The sequence below is a fragment of the Cryptotermes secundus genome, unplaced genomic scaffold (assembly GCF_002891405.2).
Source record: "Cryptotermes secundus unplaced genomic scaffold, Csec_1.0 scaffold971, whole genome shotgun sequence".
Lineage (NCBI taxonomy): Eukaryota > Metazoa > Arthropoda > Insecta > Blattodea > Kalotermitidae > Cryptotermes > Cryptotermes secundus.
In genome coordinates this window covers 224,023-242,199 of record NW_019727793.1, presented here as the reverse complement: position 1 = coordinate 242,199, position 18,177 = coordinate 224,023, and the positions used below count along the sequence as shown (strand labels likewise).

The following is an 18,177-nucleotide window of genomic DNA, read 5'->3' as shown; positions in this document are numbered from 1 at the left end:
TGTATTCGAAAAATTCCCCAGGTACCATATGAAAATTTCGTTACGAGATTTCAATGCCAAAGTAGGGAGGGAAGACATTTTCAAACCAACAATTGGAATTGAGAGTTTGCACGAAATTAGTAATGATAATGGAGTTACAGTAGTGAACTTTAACACATCCAAAAATGGGAGTACAATGAGACAGTACATCAACTATTCGTAGACTTCAAGAAAGCCTATAATTCAGTTAGGAGGGAAGTATTGCAAAATATTCCGATAGAGTTTGGGGTACCTATGAAACTAGTTAAGATGATTAAAATGAGTTTAAATGAAACATACAGTAAAGTCCGTGTAGGCAAACAGTTGTCTCATAATTTCCCTATCCAGAATGGTCTAAAACAAGGAGATGCTTTATTGCCACTCCTTTTCAACTTTGCTTTAGAATATGCCGTTGGGAAGGTCCAGAAAAACCAGGTTTGACCGAAATTAAACGGGACACATCAGCTGTTGGTCTATGCTGAGGACGTGAATCTACTGGGTGATAATACAAATACCATAAAGAGAAACACACAAACTTTAATTGACGCAAGTAAGAAAGTTGGTCTAGAAGTAAACACAGAGAAAACTAAGTATATGTTGCGATCTCGTCACCAAAATGCAGGGCAAAATCATGACATAGATAGGAAACAGATGTTCTGAAAATGTAGCACAGTTCAGATATTTGGGAACGACGATAACAGATCAAAGCCTGATTCAGGAGGAAATTAAGAGGAGATTGAACTCGGGTAATGCTTGCTACCATTCAGTCCAGAACCTTGTCTTCGCGTCTGTTGTACAAAAACATAAAAATCAGAATATACAAAACTATAATTTTGCCTGTGGTTCTGTATGGGTGTGAGACTTTGTCTCTGACATTAAGGGAGCAACACAGACTGAGGGTATTTGAGAACAGGGAGTTGAGGAGAACGTTCGGACCGAAGAGAGATGAAGTGTCAGGAGGTTGGAGAAAACTACATAATGAGGAGCTTCATAACTTGTACTCTTCTCCAAGTATAATTACAATGATCAAGTCAAGAAGGAAGAGATGGGCAGGACATGTAACATGAATGGGGGCGGATAGGACTGCATATACCCATGAAACTAGTTGGGCTAATTAAAATGTGTATTAAATCAAACCTATGGTAAAGTCCGTATGGGTAATCATTTGTCTGGTAAGTTTCCTATTCAAAATTGTCCAGAACATGGAGATGCTTTAACATCACCGCTGTTCGAATTTGCTTTATAATATGCCATTAGGAAGATCAAGGAAAGCTGGTGGGACTGAAATTAAATTGGACATATCAGATGCTGGTCTATGCCGATGATGTGATCCTATTGGGAGATAACATAGATACCATAAAGAAAAATAACGAAAATTTAAACAGAAGTTAGTACGGAGGTAATCCAAGATATAGGTGAGTGGATAATATTAAACTGGATCTTCGAGTTATAGGATGGGATAGTATGGACTGGATTGATCTAGCTCAGAATAGAGACCAGCGAAGGGCTCTTGTGAACATGTTAATGAACTTTCGGGTTCCATAAAATGTTGGGAAGTTCTTGAGTAGCTGCACAATTGGTGGCTTCTCAAAAAGGGCTCAGTTCCGTGAAGTTAGTTTTACATTTTAAAAAATTTAACAATTATTTATCATTGCAAATATATTTTTGTTTATTGAACCCCTAACACGTACGGAACTTTTAATTTTATGAAGTTGAAAAATGAATCGATTTATCATATAATTCAGCACAGACGTTGCATGTTTATTGATTTTATTCATACACACTTGATGATGGGTAAAAGAGACAGAAACATGTAGCCTGATTACTATAATAAAGTAGTTGACTCGTTTGGTTTCATCTAATATCAATCATTTTATTATGCAATAAACAAATCGTTGTTGTGTGACGGTACGAAAACCTTATTTGACATTCGAAAGTTCATTCTGTCGTCAGATCCTCGTTTTGGTGTTTACCATGCGTCTGAAGTTAGCGCATCTAACAGCTGTGAACTGATATAAACTGCTTGCTAGTGAGGAGGAAGGTACTCGGTTCGAATCTCGACTGATGAAAAATCGAATTTATTATAATCAATTTAGGTTCCGCGTGGTGTTCCACTCAGTATGTCGAGGTGAATGCAGAGATGGTAGGCCTTTATTCAAATAGAGTATGACATGACCGTCTCCTTCCAGATACTGTTATACCTGCTCACTTGCATACTCGTACGGGTCCAATTTGCCCCTCCGAACCACTGGTAACCATCTCCGCGATTACTCGTACATGGGTTCACGTCCACGCGAAAGAACATCGACCTGTTGATATTGGGGACGCTGGTTCAAATTCCGCTCGGGGCAGTGATGTTTGCCTGCCTTCTTTCTTCGTTCTGTCTCTGCAGGAAGGAGGAGGTTGCCCTAGATAAAGAAAAGCGAGCGTTCACGACTTGTCACCAGAAAGCAGGGGAACATCGCAAAAGCAAACATACTGAAGAGGTCCTTTGGAAATGCGACGAGGTTCAACTGTCTGGGAACGACAGTAAGAGTTCGAAATGTGATTCATGAGGAGACAGAGAACAGGCCTGGATCCCGTGAACGCTTGCTGCTTTTCAGTGCAGAGGTTATCGACTTCCTCTCTGCTGTCTAAACACGTAAAGATTAGAATTTACAAAACTATAATTGTATGGGTATGAAACTTGGTCTCTCGCATCCGGGGAAGAAGATACACTGAGGGTGTTCGAGAACAGGGTCCCGAGGGAATATGTGGACCGAAAGGGGAGGGAAGCGACAGGAGGATATGACCCCGTATAATGTGGTAGATCCTTGCCGACGTTTCGGGAGAAGGTACTGCCTCCAGCTTATGCCCGTAATTTTGGTAAGTATGCATCAGACTAGACGGCTTCACATTAGAGAACTATTAAAACAAAACAAAGTCCGTGGCTTTAGTCCGCAAGTGAACTATTCCGACCGAGCGACCGCCGCTTGCCAGCGAAGTTAGTGCCAACTTTAGAGGATAGAGAGTGTCACATGGTCAGCTCAATGAATCCCCATGGCAGTTAATTTCGGTTTTCTAGACCGGAGCCGCCATTTCCTTGAAATAGCTCCTCAATTATCCTCACGAGGCTGAGTGGACCCCGTTCCAGACCCACTATTTCTCAGAAAATCTGGTAGGGGTGGGAATGCAACCCGGGACCTCTGGATCTGTAGCCAGGAACTCTGACCACTAGACCACAGATTCGGTCTACCATTCACTAAAGATTATTAGCGTGGCCGCTTCAAGGAGGATAGGATGGCCGGAGTATCAGAAAGAAGAGAAATGCACACAGAATTCCAGTCGGATGATGCATGACTTGGAAGACGCAGGAGAAGGTAGGAGGGTATTATTAAAATGGATCTTGAGCGAACAGAATGTGAGTATATGACGTGAGTGGTTGGCTCTTGTGAAGGCTTCCATAAGAGACGGAGAATTTGTTGACGAGGTAACCAACGTCGAGCTTCTCTGAAGGATAGGAACTGCGGCGGGCCTATCACGCGTTCAGGCGGCTCTAAAGCTGCGAATGAAAAAGTAGCTGGACCATACCGGCGTCCACCTCAGGCGCGGGAGCTGTGCACTATGTGCTTAGCTGATACCGTCATGACTTTCTCCGCCCTTGACAGCATAAAGCAGAGTTCGCTGAGCATCGGTCTCAGAGTCACCCAAAACCAAACTTCTATTAACTTAACCTAAATTTCTGGATGCGACTGACAAATCCTGCATACCAGCTACGCACCACGTGACATAAGTGCAATGTGAGCGCTCCCAAGCTTCATGCGAAAAGAAACCGCCATAACAAGTTCAGAATGCAGGTCACAAGAATTTGTCGCTTTCTACTGGTTTTGTCGGTATACAATTCTGCGTAACTTTACCCTACATTAGAGCTGTCGCCATGACAACGCGTCTCTCACTTATTCATTGGTTTATTTAAAGCTTGTTGCTATGGCAACTTGTTTCCGTTACTCTGATTGGTTGGTTTAAAGCTCAGTCTACTACAGGCGTCTTCACGTCTCTCAGCTAAAACTTAAAAACTATTCTGAAATTAACTTAACCTGAATTCTACTAGTAATTTCTTCAACTTCGCGATCTGATCGTACATCCTCCTCAGTGAGTTCTGGGCGCGCCAGTGGCACTGGTCAGGCTGTCTGCGCAGAAGAGAAACTGCAGCGGAAATTGCCAGAATCTTGCAGAAAATTGGCTTCAGCAATAACCGTAAGTTGCACATTCATAATTTATTAATATTATACTATTAGTATACTATTAGTGTTTGAAAGGAAATTTCTAAAGATCTTCGGGCCATCAAGAAACCATGATCGCTCCTGGAGAATTAAAACAAAGGAGGAACTAGATAATCTAATAAAAGGAAGGAACACAGTTAACTTCATCAAAGCCAAAAGAATAAATTGGCTTGGACATATCTCAAGGATGGAGGCTGGACGAACAGTTAAAGGAATATATGACTGGCAGCCTCACGCCATAAGAAAGAGAGGCCGGCCTAAGATTAGATGGAAAGATGACGTAAGGGAAGACCTAAAGGAATTTATAACTGGATAACTCGGACACAGACAGAAGTAGTTGGAAGGAAACTGTTGAGCAGGCCAAAGCGTTCAAGAAATGGAGCTATNACTCCATGACTGTCGCCTGCGCACTGCAGACATGTTTCGGCATTGTCCTTGACCTTGCAGCATAAGGGCTGCCACTTGCCGGATCATGTGCACACCATTCGACTCAGCACGGCCCACGGATTATTATGTCGTAATTGTGAGCGGTTATGTGCATCACCTGCGGAATTATTAGCAAATTCATCGGGCCGGTTCTATACGCTTCACCCTGTATTATTAGAATTCGGTTTGCAAGCTTCACGTCCAATCAGCGATTTATCAAACAAATACTGCTCAATCCGACATCGACGTAACGTAAAATATAAAAAAATGTAAATTTAAAGTTTCTTATTTCATATCGCGGACATATTGAATAACACCAAAATAGTCTATGGAATTACTCCATACTCTTGCCAATATGTACGGCAACCACAGCTATTAGAGCGATGTGTAAATATTGCAGGAGAATTTCTAGACGCGATTCCAATCCTCCTTTTCAAGCTCGCCTAACTTGCCGACAGCCACTGCTGTTTTTTTTCTATACTTACTTCTGTGCCCTGAAGATGGAGGCGATATACTCCGCAGAAACGTCAGAATATCTCTGAACCACATGGCGTTGGCAGCCGCCCCCCAAATACCAGCAGAATAGATGATATGTATGCCACGACTAGTCGGTAGTTACGAAATTTTTTTCTCAAGGGATGCGCGTTGCTTTGGTGACGGGGATGGGGAACACACCTCGGGAGTTATGAATTACCGATCATTTTACTACAACAAAGAGTAAGCATTTCTAGTATTTAGTCAAGTAATGATTACAGTTATATCTGAGGAGTTTATAATGATCCTCCATTAAGTTCGCACTAAATTTCTTAATCGATTCCTCAACTCCTCCACGTAGATATCTCTCGCAGCAGTGACTTTAAATTTCGTAGCTATCGTCATTATACAGGGTGATTCATATAGAACCGGCCCGACGAAATGAGCTGTAATATAAAATATACCATACAGATATTAAAGTAATTTACACATATCTTATCTTGGATTGTGTGTCGTGATCAGAGCAGGCGTTGAAAGTGTCCACCGTTTTCAAGTAGGCATTAGAAGCACTCGCTGTTCAACAGTGAACTCCATGACTGTCGCCTGCGCACTGCAGACACGTTTCGGCATTGTCCTTGACCTTGCAGCATAAGGGCTGCCACTTGCCGGATCATGCGCACACCATTCGACTCAGCATGGCCCACGGATTGTTATGTCGTAATTGTGAGCGGTTATATGCATCACCTGCGGAATTATTAGCAAATTCATCGGGCCGGTTCTATATGATTCACCCTGTATATCACTGTCTATCTTTCGAGACTATCTGTGTGAGCGATTACTTGTAACTTAATAACTTCCTAACTATGTGACTGTCTAGTCTAACTGTTCAACTGTATCGAACTCTATCTCACAAACTAACTAACTAACTACCCCTTTTCTTAATATCCCTTCAGTATTAAATTTGGCGAGGAGATGTTTACCTTTAAACCTTGTCAGCTTTCATGGGTTCATGGGTTTCACCACTGTTGAAACGCACTACCCACCGCCTCACAGTGCCGATCTGTATGGATGAGCTGATCGAGGCGCTGTTCATCGTGAGGAGTGGCAGCTGAGCAGGGACGCCCAGGGCGTGGCTTTGTCGCGCACTTCACTTTCGCCACTGTTGAAACGCACTACCCACCGCCTCACTGTGCTGACATCCACTGTATTGTCTCCGTACACCTTTAGCAAGCGTCGATGGATGTCAGTGGGTACAGTTTGTTCGGCAGTGAGAAATTCAATAACACATCTGTGTTTACTTCTATGTCAGACACCATTTTGGTAGACTGCTCTGCTGTCGCTATCTGTCGCTATCTGACAACCAAACTAACAGTACTTTGACGGGAAGGTTCAACCTTTACTACAACACCAACAACATCCATCTCAGACGTCACATATTAACACAAAAAAATAGGAGGCATTATTTACGGAACGCCCTTCGTATATACATAAAGTAAGTAAAGTAAAGGTATCCCTGTAACAAGCCGTGGAGGCCCGTAGGATTGTGAGATGTTGAGGTTCTCACATTTTCTGAACAATCGGCTTATAGATGGCGGCAAGGTAGTCAGCCTTAAGCGCAGGTTGCCTTTTACCCCCAAGAATATTCCTGGTACTCATTTCTGTTAGAAGCTGAGTCAATCCCAGGGCCATACTGCGGCTGGAAGGATTAGGTCAATTGAAAAAATCCAATGGCCTAATCGTGACTTGAACCCGGGGCTGGACATACCAACTCACCACGCCTTATGTACCTCTCAAGTGTCGAGATAACGAGAACGCTCTGTCTGTAGCTGGCTAAAAGTAGCGACCCGCCAGCTTACAAACGCGGTTCACATGAGGGCGTGTACGGGAATGAAAAAATGGTCACAACTCCGTAACCGTCCAAAATCGGACACATGTTTATATGAACTTTTTTGATCACAAAGACATAGGAAATCACCTCCTGCAGTTATGCCCTAAAGTCGTGAAACACCCTGTATATAGTATATGATATTCACTGAGGTCACACGGTAGCGTAGTTGGTTGAGGCACCATGTTACAAGCCGGAAAGTCGCAGGTTCGATTCCCGATGAAATCACTGGATTCTTCAATGGACCTAATTCTTTCAGCCACAATATGTCCCTGGGGTCGACTCAGCCTCTAACAGAAATGAGTACCAGGAATCTTCCTGAAGGCAAAGAGCGGCCGATGCGTGAGGCTGACCTCACCGTCATCTGTGAGCAGATTGTCTAGAAAATGTGGGAGCCTCGACGTATCACAACCTTATGGGCCTCCATGGCCTGGTACAGGGGAAGCTTTTTCTTGCCCTTCTTTTCCATAACCATTCAAATTGAACTATTATGAATTTCTAAATAACTCTGTCGCCACCAATCCGTTTGTGCTAACAGGTTCCACCACGCGAGGGCGTGGGAGCCTTTACAATACCAGTACCTCGATCATAAACATTGGTCACTGTGATACACAACTTCGCACAGACACAGAAACATATGTTCGGGGAACAAGCACATTTTGTGAGACTACTGCGTGAGATTATTGCAACACAGTGCACCGCTAGAGCTCTGCACGAGCTGGTTGCAGGTGTTAGCAGCCGGGTCTACAACCAATATTCTCCACGCCGTCAGCTGCAGCCATTTTCGCGAGAGATAATTTATAATAACTTCTAGAAAGGTATATTCTATATTTCTCTGCATACTGGATGGGAACCGGAAGCTCATAGGACAATAAGAACCACATGATTCAGTTACCTATGTCTGTGCACTGAATTTCAAACGTTACCGCTCGAAACCTAACAACAATTTCATCAACATTTTGGTGAGTTTAAATTTAGGTGGTGTTAAAAACATTTTCCTACTTTGAAGGTTCCCAGGCAGTGTCCGCTCTTCCTTCTGGTACAGGTATGACTGAGGGACGGGAAAGCGTTTGGAAGTGAAGAAGGAAGCGCTAGGGAGTGAAGTTTGTTATGAGCAGAGGAAAGGAAATTTGAGGAGGGGCTTAACAGCGTGTGATCGGAATTTTGATATCAACTTTAGAAGGGCTACAATGGGGCGAAATCTTTATTTTGGCATTGGGAGGGCCACATCTGAAGCCTGAAGTGCAAAGTGGAATTTGGGTACCAACTCAGCATTTGCTCTAGGACCGAGAAAAACCACAGGAAACCTTGGTCGTGTTGGCCGGTTGCATGGAACTTTCGCATGTAAACTGACTTCTAGCCAGCAGACCAGCATTAAATACGCGAACCCTAACGTCAGTCCCTATCTGTGGTGCCGCTCTGTATTGATAATTTTTACAGAGATTTATCTTATAGAGTTTGTCTCATGTGTATATTTCGTGCAAGCAACGAACACCTTTATGTGACGTGCAAGAATATATATATATATATATATATATATATATATATATATATATATATAAAGGTAAAGCTATCCCTGTATCAGGCCGTCGAGGCCCCCACATTTTCTAGACAATCGGCTAACGGATGGCGGTGAGGTTGTCTGCCTCACGCGCCGGCCGTCCTTCACCCCCAGGAAGATTCGTGGTACTCGTTTTTGTCAGCGGCTGAGTCGACCTCAGGGCCATAGTACGGCTGGAAGAATTAGGTGAATTGAAAAATCCAATGACTTCATCAGGAATCGAACCGGCGACATTCTGGCTTGCAGTATAGTGGCTCAACCAACTACGCTACGCACGCCTCCATATGTATATATACACATACATATTAATATTTGTGATTAATCTCTGGGAGATTTACGAATGTTTTATGAGGACTGTCGCTCATTCAAAAAACGCAGGTTCGTGTATCAGACCACAGTGCAGTCTTATTGCTGTCCGTCTCCGTTTCTTCGGTTCCCCAGCTCGTCGAAGTGACCGTCGATGGACTGGGCCCTCAGCGAATCATTCCAGCATTCGGTTACTATATAAATATTCATAATACAGGGTGAATCTAATAGAAACAGCCCGATGAATTTGCTAATAATTCCGCAGGTGATGCATATAACCGCTCACAATTACGACATAATAATCCGAGGGCCGTGCTGAGTCGAATGGTGTGCGCATGATCCGGCAAGTGGCAGCCCTTATGCTGCAAGGTCAAGGACAATGCCGAAACGTGTCTGCAGTGCGCAGGCGACAGTCATGGAGTACACTGTTGAACAGCGAGTGTTTCTAATGCCTACTTGAAAACGGTGGACACTTTCAACACCTGCTCTTATCACGGCACACAATCCAAGATAAGATATGTGTAAATTACTTTAATATCTGTATGGTATATTTTATATTACACCTCATTTCGTCGGGCCGGTTCTATATGAATCACCCTGTATTATATCCTGTTGAATTAATCTATCACTTGTTACTCACTTTCATCTCTAATGCATTAAGAAACCGTTCACAGACTCACCTTTATTTTATAATGACATTAAAATCACATTCAATTCAACATGTCTGGCCTTACAAGGCAATCTTCAGGCAATTGTTTACCAATTGAACCGTCGCACTCTTCTAGTTTGCATGACAATTCTTCAGTGCCATTGTATAACGCTCCGCGTTAAACAAAACACAGGGAATATGGAACATGCGTACATTGAAAGTAAATATGGAACAAATAGCAGATACCACGAATGTCATAAGGACAGCAAGGAAGGGCACAAATTTGAATACCTCAGAGAAATATCAAATTCATAAGAATAACTTGCACGTGAACGACACATACAACACCATACCTCAGACATTACAGAACTTTACGACAGATAGCAGCGAACACACGTCCACCAGGGCAGGATGAACGATGTTCAGGCCTTTTTGTATATACGTTATTTTTTTTTTCAAAATCGAAAGGAAGATACTGTAACGGATTTGACTAACGCGTTGCCAAGAAACAGCTTTGTAAACACGGTTCATCACGCAACAATAGGACGATTGTTTATATCTCGTTGCTATGCGAAAGTCAGCGTACCAATGGACTGACAAAATAGATATCACGTCGTGTCATCAACAATGGAATTATTTCCTACGCGGTCCGTGCTGCGGCTATATAACGAGAACTGTGAGCGGGCAAGGACCAGCAGCGTATACAAAAGACAGGCCCGTCCTCTCGTCAGAGAAGGCGCTCCACAGAAACAAGACCGTAACTGTCAAACGATAATAATTAATATCCGGTCATGAGCCCCAAATGGGGCTCGACACCAAGACTTACTGACTGACTGACCGTCAGTCGCAATGTAACTCTGACTCTGACTCTGACTCTGGTCGAATACCCCCCCGTGTGGAGGCGTGATGGAATACCTCCACCGTAACCCTGCGAGTCGTAAGAGGCGACGAAAAGGGAAGTCTCAAATCTGAGACAGTAAAATATGGTAGCAAGTCCCAAGCGACTCGGACCCGAAAAGGACCGCGCTGGCAGGAGCCAGCAGCATATATGGGGGACAGACCCGTCCTCTCGTCGGAGGGGGCGCCTCGCAGAAATAAGACCGTAACTGTCAAACAGTAATAGGTATCTGGTCATGGGCCCCAGGAGGGTGCTCGACGCCAAGACTTGCTGACTGACGGGCCGTCGGTCGCTGTGTGACTTTGACTTTGAAGGGAAGTCTCAAATCTGAGACAGTAAAATATGGTCGCGAGTCCCAAGGGACTCAGACCCGAGAAAGACTACGCTGGCAAGACCCAGTAGCATGTAAAAAAGACAGACCCGTCCTCTCGTCAGAGAGGGCGCCCCACAAAAAACAAAACCGTAACGTTCAACAGTAATACATATCTGGTCATGAGCCCCAAACGGGGTTCGACACCAAGACTTACTGACTGACTTATCGTCAGTGGCGATGTGACTTGGACTTGGTCGAATACCTCCACCGTGACCCTGTGCATTGTAGGAGGCGACGAAAAGGGAAGTCTCAAATCTGAGACAGTAAAATATGGTCTCGAGTCCCAAGGGACTAGGACCCGAGAAAGACTGCGCTGGCAAGGACCAGCAGCATATACAAATTAAGAAAGAGGGCTAGAAACTATGCATTCTGCCCACAGAATGCCTTCATGTGTTCCGCATGATTCTCACGTTAAGAAACCATTATTTACCTAAAGATCATTAGCCGGTTGGTGGTTGTCATGATGACGGAGTGTCTTTCCTGTGAGGTACGGACTAAGTTTTTAGCCTACTTTCCTAAAGGAGGGGGCTTATGCGATCCCCTTCCTGTCTGTGTCGCTGCTAGGCAACGAACGGGGTCTTCTATTGGATGAGAGGAGGGATCGGCCGTTCAGTGCAGGCTCTCCGACTGGGCAGAGCAGCGGACCCCCCCTTCATCCCTCTCAGAGGACAACTGAACGCTGCCTGAAAGAGAGACAGAGGGAGAAGAGAAAAAATTGGGAGGTTGTGAGGGACATTACTTTTGGGGGAAGGGGGACAAGAAACTACATCGCCGGTTTTGAAAGTTCCCAGGCAGTGCTCACTCGTCCTTCTGGTTGAGGTGATGCACGTGATCGGAATTATTTTATTTTTGGATATGACGTTGGAATGACGTTGCAGTGTAGTGAAATTTTGGTGTTAACATTAGGAGGACTACATTAGAGCGAAATTTTGTTACCATTGGGAGGGCTGTGTGTGAAGCAAGCAGTGCAACGTGAGAATTTGAGCACCAACTTAACATTTGCTCTAGGACGAAGATAAACCACGGAAATTTTTGATCGAGTTGGGCGGTCGCAGGACCTTCCGGATGGAAACTGACTTCTAGCCAGCAGTCCGGCATTGAATACGCGAACCCTAAGGTTAGTCCCGCTCTGTGCTGCTGCTCTATTTGAAAAAAATAGTTTATATAATTCTTTTTACAGTTGTATATAACATTTGCACATACATGCACACAAATATACACATACACACATATTTGTGTTGTCTGTATTGATATAGTGATACTGATCAATTTCAGCCAATTGTTTCCTCATGTGTTACTAAAGATTGTCGTGCCGAGCGGATTATCTAGCAAGCAGGGATAAGGATGAAGATATTTACCACCTACCAGATCGTATTGNGATCAATTTCAGCCAATTGTTTCCTCATGTGTTACTTAAGAGTGTCGTGCCAAGCGGATTATCCAGCAAGCAGGGATAAGGGATGTAGATATTTATCACCTACGAGATCGTAGTATCCTAGGTCTTGAATCTGGCTGTTTTCGCTGGTTACCGACTTCCGATACAGTGCCCTCGCTAACCTCGTGGCATAACTTCTTACTAGTGACATTCTTATCTTGTCGCGAAGGCAGTGCACGCCTTAGACCGCTCGGCTACCGTGACCGGCAGTGTATAAGAATAATATATAAGAATTCAGTTCGTACCTCACAGGAAACAGATCCGAACCCACGATCCCGGCTTCCAAGCGAACGAAGACAGTGCATGCCTTAGAGCGCGCGGCTATTGTGACCGGCAGTGTATAAGAATAATATATAAGAATTCAGTTCGTACCTCACAGGAAACAGATCCGAACCCACGATCCCGGCTTCCGAGCGAGCGAAGACAGTTCATGCCTTAGACCGCTCGGCTACCGTGACGGGAGATTTATAAATTACTAACGCTAAATTAATGTCAATGGTGGAGGATTTGTTTAAGATAGGGAAGAGTTGCTTCAGCATGTAAGTAGCTTTGCGCAAAGCACAGGATATGTGGGTTCTGTACGTTAATTTTGAATCGAGCGTAACCCCATGATACTTTGCTTTGTCAGAGCAAGCCGTGCAAGCTATGTATTCATATAGATCAGGGGTCTCCAAACTTTTCGAAACGCGGGTCACATTAAGTATTTCAGCACTTTCCACGGGCCGGATAAAATGAGAAATTAATAACTCTAGGTATGTGAGTTTTATTGAAAGCACAGAGTTACATAAACTAAACACAAAGTACGTGAGAATAAATTATCGTATATTAATGACAACAGACAGTAGCAGTAAATGCTCATATTTTCATCACAAATTATAATAAAACAATTAATGTGAATGATGGAACTTTTTTTGCATTCTTAAAATCGGTCCAGAATTAGTAAAATTGTGAATAATATTAATATTAACATAATATGGAATATCTAAATATATTTAACACAATTAATTAATGAATTTGAAATCTATGAACAAATATTTTTTTTACCAGGACTTAATGAAAAATTAGTTCAATTGGCGCATTTCTGCACAATTCTTTCGCGGGCCGGATAAAATCACATGGCGGGCCATAGTTTGGAGACCCTTGATATAGACGCTGGCAAATCTTTACTGGACGCGTACTGCGGCGATAGTGGAGTAATCGTTTGGAAAATAATGTAAATACATTGTATTCGTGTCATCAGAACAGACCGACATGGCAATGTTGAGTCATTTTCAACTGACGAAATGTCGTTATATAAATACTGAAAAGTTGGGTCTAAGTGAGCTACCCTGGGCACCCCGGCATGAAAGGGACGTAGGCTTGAACAAGAGTTTCTGTGCATTACACATAAAGATCGGTTCTGGGCACAGTTGTGTATTATATGAATGAAGTGAGGTGGGATTTTGGCCGCAAGAAGTTTAGCAATCAGCCCTGTGATCCAGACCTTGTCGAATGCTCGCCCAGTATATAGGAATATTATCACTGTAGCTTTGTTTTTGTTGTTGTTGTTGTTGAAACCGAGCGTAATGAGCTCTATGTTTCTTAAGAGTGCATGTGTTGTGGAGTGGCCTGTTTTAAAACTGTATTGGTTGTTTGTGATAACTTTCAGCTTCAGAAGTTGGAAGTTTAGTCTTTACAAAATGGTTTCATCAAAAAGTTTACATAGATAATTTAGAAGGCTTGTTGGTCTATAATGACCACCCCTGTTGTCTAGTGGTCAGCGTTCCTGGCTACAGACCCAGAGGTTCGGATTCGATTCCCGGCGCTACCAGATTTTTCGGAGAAATAGAGGGTCTGGAACGGGGTCCACTCAGCCTCGTGATGATGATTGAGGAGCTATTTCAAGGAAATGGCGGCTCCGGTCTAGAAAACCGAAATTAACGGCCGTGGGGATTCGTTGCGCTGACCACGCGACATCCTCTATCAGCAAATGTTAGCACTAAACTTCGCCGACAGGTGGCGGTCTCTCGATCGGTATAGTTCGCTTGTGGACTAAAATCACGGAGTTGGTGGTCTATAATTTAGTAGAGACGTGTGGTCTTTACCTGGTTTCGGAAGCATAATAATTTTTGCCTCTTTCCATTGTGTAGGAAAATAATTTAGCGCAGGTGATCTATTAAATATTTTGAAGAACGCCGTCTTCTGGGATGTGGTACCATGTAGATCTTGTGTAAGCCGACGTTTCGGAGGAACATATCGCCTCCATCTTCAGAGTAGAAAAATCCGCGATCGAGGAACCAGCGCGAGGGGGTGGCTGCAGACCTCAAATCTTAACATATCAAATATTTTTGGCAACAATTTTGAGAAGGTAAATGTAAGGTAAAGGTATCCCTGTAACAGACCGTGGAGGCCCATAGGGTTGTGAGACGTCGAGGCTCCTACATTTTCTCTAGACAACCGGCTCACAGATGGCGGTGAGATTGTCATCCTTGCGCGCCGGCCACCTCTTACTCCCAGGAAGATTCCTGGTACTCATTTCTGTTACAGGTTGAGTCGACCCCATGGCCATAGTGCGGCTACAAGGATTAGGTCAATTAAAAAATCCAATAACTTCATCGGGAATCGAACCTGCGACCTTCCCGCTTGTAGCATAGTGCCTCAACTAACTATGCCACCGCGTACATCCGAATCTATAGTGAAAATTTGTTCTGAGGCATTCGCAAAGACGTGTAATTTTTCTTGAACTGCGGTCTCATTTTTCCCGTTAATGGTAAAGGGCAGGATATTACGTATTTGTTAAGCTTTCAGTTATCCTCCAGGGGTCTGTCATGTTGTTGGTGTCGAGCCCTTGTAAAGTTTTCTGCCAGGTGTTCGATAACTGTTCCTTGATTGCTGAATCTATTTTCTCATTTGAAGAGTTAACGAGATTGCAAAGAGGAATATCATGGGTTCTTTGCCACTGCGTCCAAGGCTTGTTCCTTCTTTTTTTAATGGAAACACGAGTGGAGGTTGCAATCTGCATTAGTTGGAAAGTTCTCCTTTTCACCGGTATGGCATAACGTGTGGTGCTATTGAGAATGTCTGCAACGTGCTTAACTGCTACATCGATTTCCCCCCCTTTCACCATTTCTTCTTGTCCCCTTCTGTAGGCTTAAGAGGGACGTAACAATGGAAACAGTTTGTAGGACGGGTTGCAACTCAGTTCTTACGTAATTTAGTTTCGCTCCATTACAGGGCTTTCTCGACAGGCAGGGGTTATAACGCCATAACTTGGTCTCCTGAGCCTCGTTTTCCTTCCTACTGCTTGTTCGCACACATCCGATGGTGCAAGGAGACCTCATGTCAAGAAATAAAGTAATTCAGTTAATGTGGGTCCAGAAATGTCACTTGGTTTCGCAAAAGGAGGCCGGATTTTACAATTAACGTAAATAAAGTGTTTCCTGCACTGTAAGTAAACTTTCTACTGGTCAGTACTGTCGCAATGACTTAGTTGGCCCTTTTGTAGCGTGAACTGTGTTTAAGTGCTGAGTTCCGTCAGCATTGGGCATATATGCAGAAGACTTAGGGAAATACCGTATTTACGCATGTATAAGCCGCGTGCGTGTATAGGCCGCAACACAATTTTCACACATAAATTATAGAAAAAAATAATTTTCTTGGAATATTATTTCATGAGTAGAACACCCTGTATTACTAATTATGAATATATATTTTTTTTTAAATGAAGTGTGATTTCGAATATAAGCCGCACCCCAGTTTTCCTCTTGAATTTTTGGCAAAAAATGTGCGGCCTATATATGCGTAAATACGGTAATCCCTGCTCACTATGAGAGCCATACGGAAATGAGGGGCAAAATGTAGAGATCTGCGATAAAGACGATGGTGCTTATAGTTACCACTGTGCTGCAGTGTGTTACTTCATCTTTATTTACTTGACTACCAGTACGTCAATGCTGTTACACCAACTAATAACTTAAACATTAATTTATCAGTCATAATTCCTCGACACCAATAAGGATCGGTCGCCAAACCCTCGTTTGTTCAAAGCACAGGCTTTGAACTGCATGCGCAAAGCCTCGAAGTATACAAATAGTGTAGTCATAACGCGCCGTTAAACACAGTGTCCATTCTATACCATTGATAAAGGAAGGTAGTGCTTAATAACAACTTACCACTGTGTTTTTCAGGTGGCGGAGATAAAGGAGGGCCATGTCGGTACTGGTACGCATGGCTATTGACCGCTACGTTAATCTGGTGGACTCCATTAGCGGTGAGCAATATCCCCACACAGCTGTAACAGATCAATAAGAAGTTCTCACGGTGACGTCTACCTTGTAGAATGTGACGCCGTGTACAGCGGTAGAAGTTTATCAGCATCTCAAAGGAAAGTTCTCGCTCCATTTTCAAGGCGAAGAGTAGCCAAGCTCGCAACAGGCAAGCAGATTACGCTCTTGGTACTTGCCGCTTGCTTGATTTTGACTTCGCCCTGAAGATTGAGGTAGTACTTTGTTCCGAAACATTGGTAAACTTCTAACAGATTACACCGCTTCACACATACTGTCCTTTCATATGTTCGTATTTAATATATTTATGCTAGGAACAACTTCATTTCAGTACCATATGCGTTTCATCCAGTATTAAATATATTGTAGCATGTTGTACCGTTGCTATGCAACGATCGAAGTAAGGAATATGCGTTGCTTGGTAACGGTCAGTAAACAAGTTCCCCCGAAAACAATATCCAGTCTATCGCTATGTAACCGCCGATGACAATAGGATTGTTGGAGGCGGTGTTTTCTGTTGGGTCCGCCCCGAGGTTATATAGTGAGGGCCCTAGTCTCGCTGAGAAGTTCAGTTCAAAGACAAACCGGAAGTTAATTACAATTTTCTCTTTGCCGCCATGTTGCTTGTAAAATTCCAAGCAGAAGTGCCTTATATTTTCGAACACCTATTACCATTCATAATTTCAACATCCCAAATTAATTACCGTTCGTGTCCCTCCCACCTCAGAAGCTGACGCAACCATCGTGTTGTTACTACTAGCAACAGGAACAATAAAGCAACCTGTTCGCGTTGTCTCTGTTGACCTAGCGTTCATATTCAATTTCGTGGATTTCGATAAAGCTGGGATGGCAGAGAGCGTGCTGGTCCCATCAGCCAACTTTCTTTTCTCCAGGAAAGGAAAGTAGCCTAAAGAACGGAGACCGCAAAAATGCGCTTTGTCACGGTGATCACAAAGCGAGGCAAACGCAATGCAGATGTCAGAGATGAACTGAGAATGGCGCATGACAATGCAACGATTATGGAAATGTAAAGAACGGGTAGTACACGGATTCCGTCAATTTCTACAGATCCCAGGGTCAACGACTGGCCCCTCATGGAGAGCCCCTTCCCCACGATGGTGATTGTGGCAGGGTACCTATATCTGGTGGTCGTCCTGGGTCCCCGCCTCATGGCCAACAGGAAGCCATACCAGCTCAACGCCGTTCTAGTCGTCTATAACGCCGTTCAAGTCATCTTCAGTGTCATCATGCTGTGGGAGGTATGTAGCACGAACAGCTCAGTTCGCTAATCCTCTGAAGCCTCAGAGTTACTTTACTGCGGGCCGTTTACCGCCAAACAGTTCGTCTTGGCGCCAAGCACCTTGAGACTCAAGGCCAGAAATTTGTTCAACTGAATGAACCTTCACGGTCACAGTCTTTATGTAACATCCTCTCTGACGAGAAGATGGGGTTATGCTTGGCGTTTTGTCAAGTGTACGTATCGCACATATGGCATGTCATTGAAAATTCTCCCTTTTGCACTATACATAAGTCCTCTGTCAGTGCAGACTTTGCAGAGCAGATCATGCCTAGCTTACCTATCTTATGCTACAACGGCAGCTTATCACTTGAATGGTCGTAAGCTTGAC

The 18,177-nt window shown here is 43.7% G+C and overlaps 2 protein-coding genes across 8 annotated transcripts in view; one reads left to right on the top strand and one right to left on the bottom strand.

The window, feature by feature from the left end:
* The window catches only part of LOC111865040 (elongation of very long chain fatty acids protein AAEL008004), a 101,621-nt gene extending 85,098 nt beyond the window's left edge, over positions 1-16,523 (bottom strand). The window contains exon 1 of one of the 3 annotated variants that reach the window (XM_033751659.1): positions 16,439-16,523. Coding sequence is in view for 2 of the 3 variants with exons in the window: in XM_023852748.1 (XP_023708516.1) it covers positions 16,439-16,495 (57 nt within the window). In the remaining variant the exon portion in view is untranslated. Of the gene's footprint in view, positions 1-2,227; positions 2,249-16,438 lie in introns of those variants that run through there. The other 2 variants (XM_023852748.1, XM_033751657.1) reach the window with 2 other exon arrangements.
* Positions 1-18,177, top strand: part of LOC111865041 (elongation of very long chain fatty acids protein AAEL008004) — a 34,673-nt gene that overhangs the window by 1,534 nt on the left and 14,962 nt on the right. For 2 of the 5 annotated variants that reach the window (XM_023852756.2, XM_033751660.1), the window contains exons 2-3: positions 16,454-16,536; positions 17,618-17,808. In XM_023852756.2, the coding sequence (XP_023708524.1) occupies positions 16,476-16,536; positions 17,618-17,808 (252 nt within the window). In that variant the 5' untranslated portion in view covers positions 16,454-16,475. Of the gene's footprint in view, positions 1-7,681; positions 8,028-11,847; positions 11,970-16,452; positions 16,537-17,617; positions 17,809-18,177 lie in introns of those variants that run through there. The other 3 variants (XM_023852757.2, XM_023852758.2, XM_023852759.2) reach the window with 3 other exon arrangements.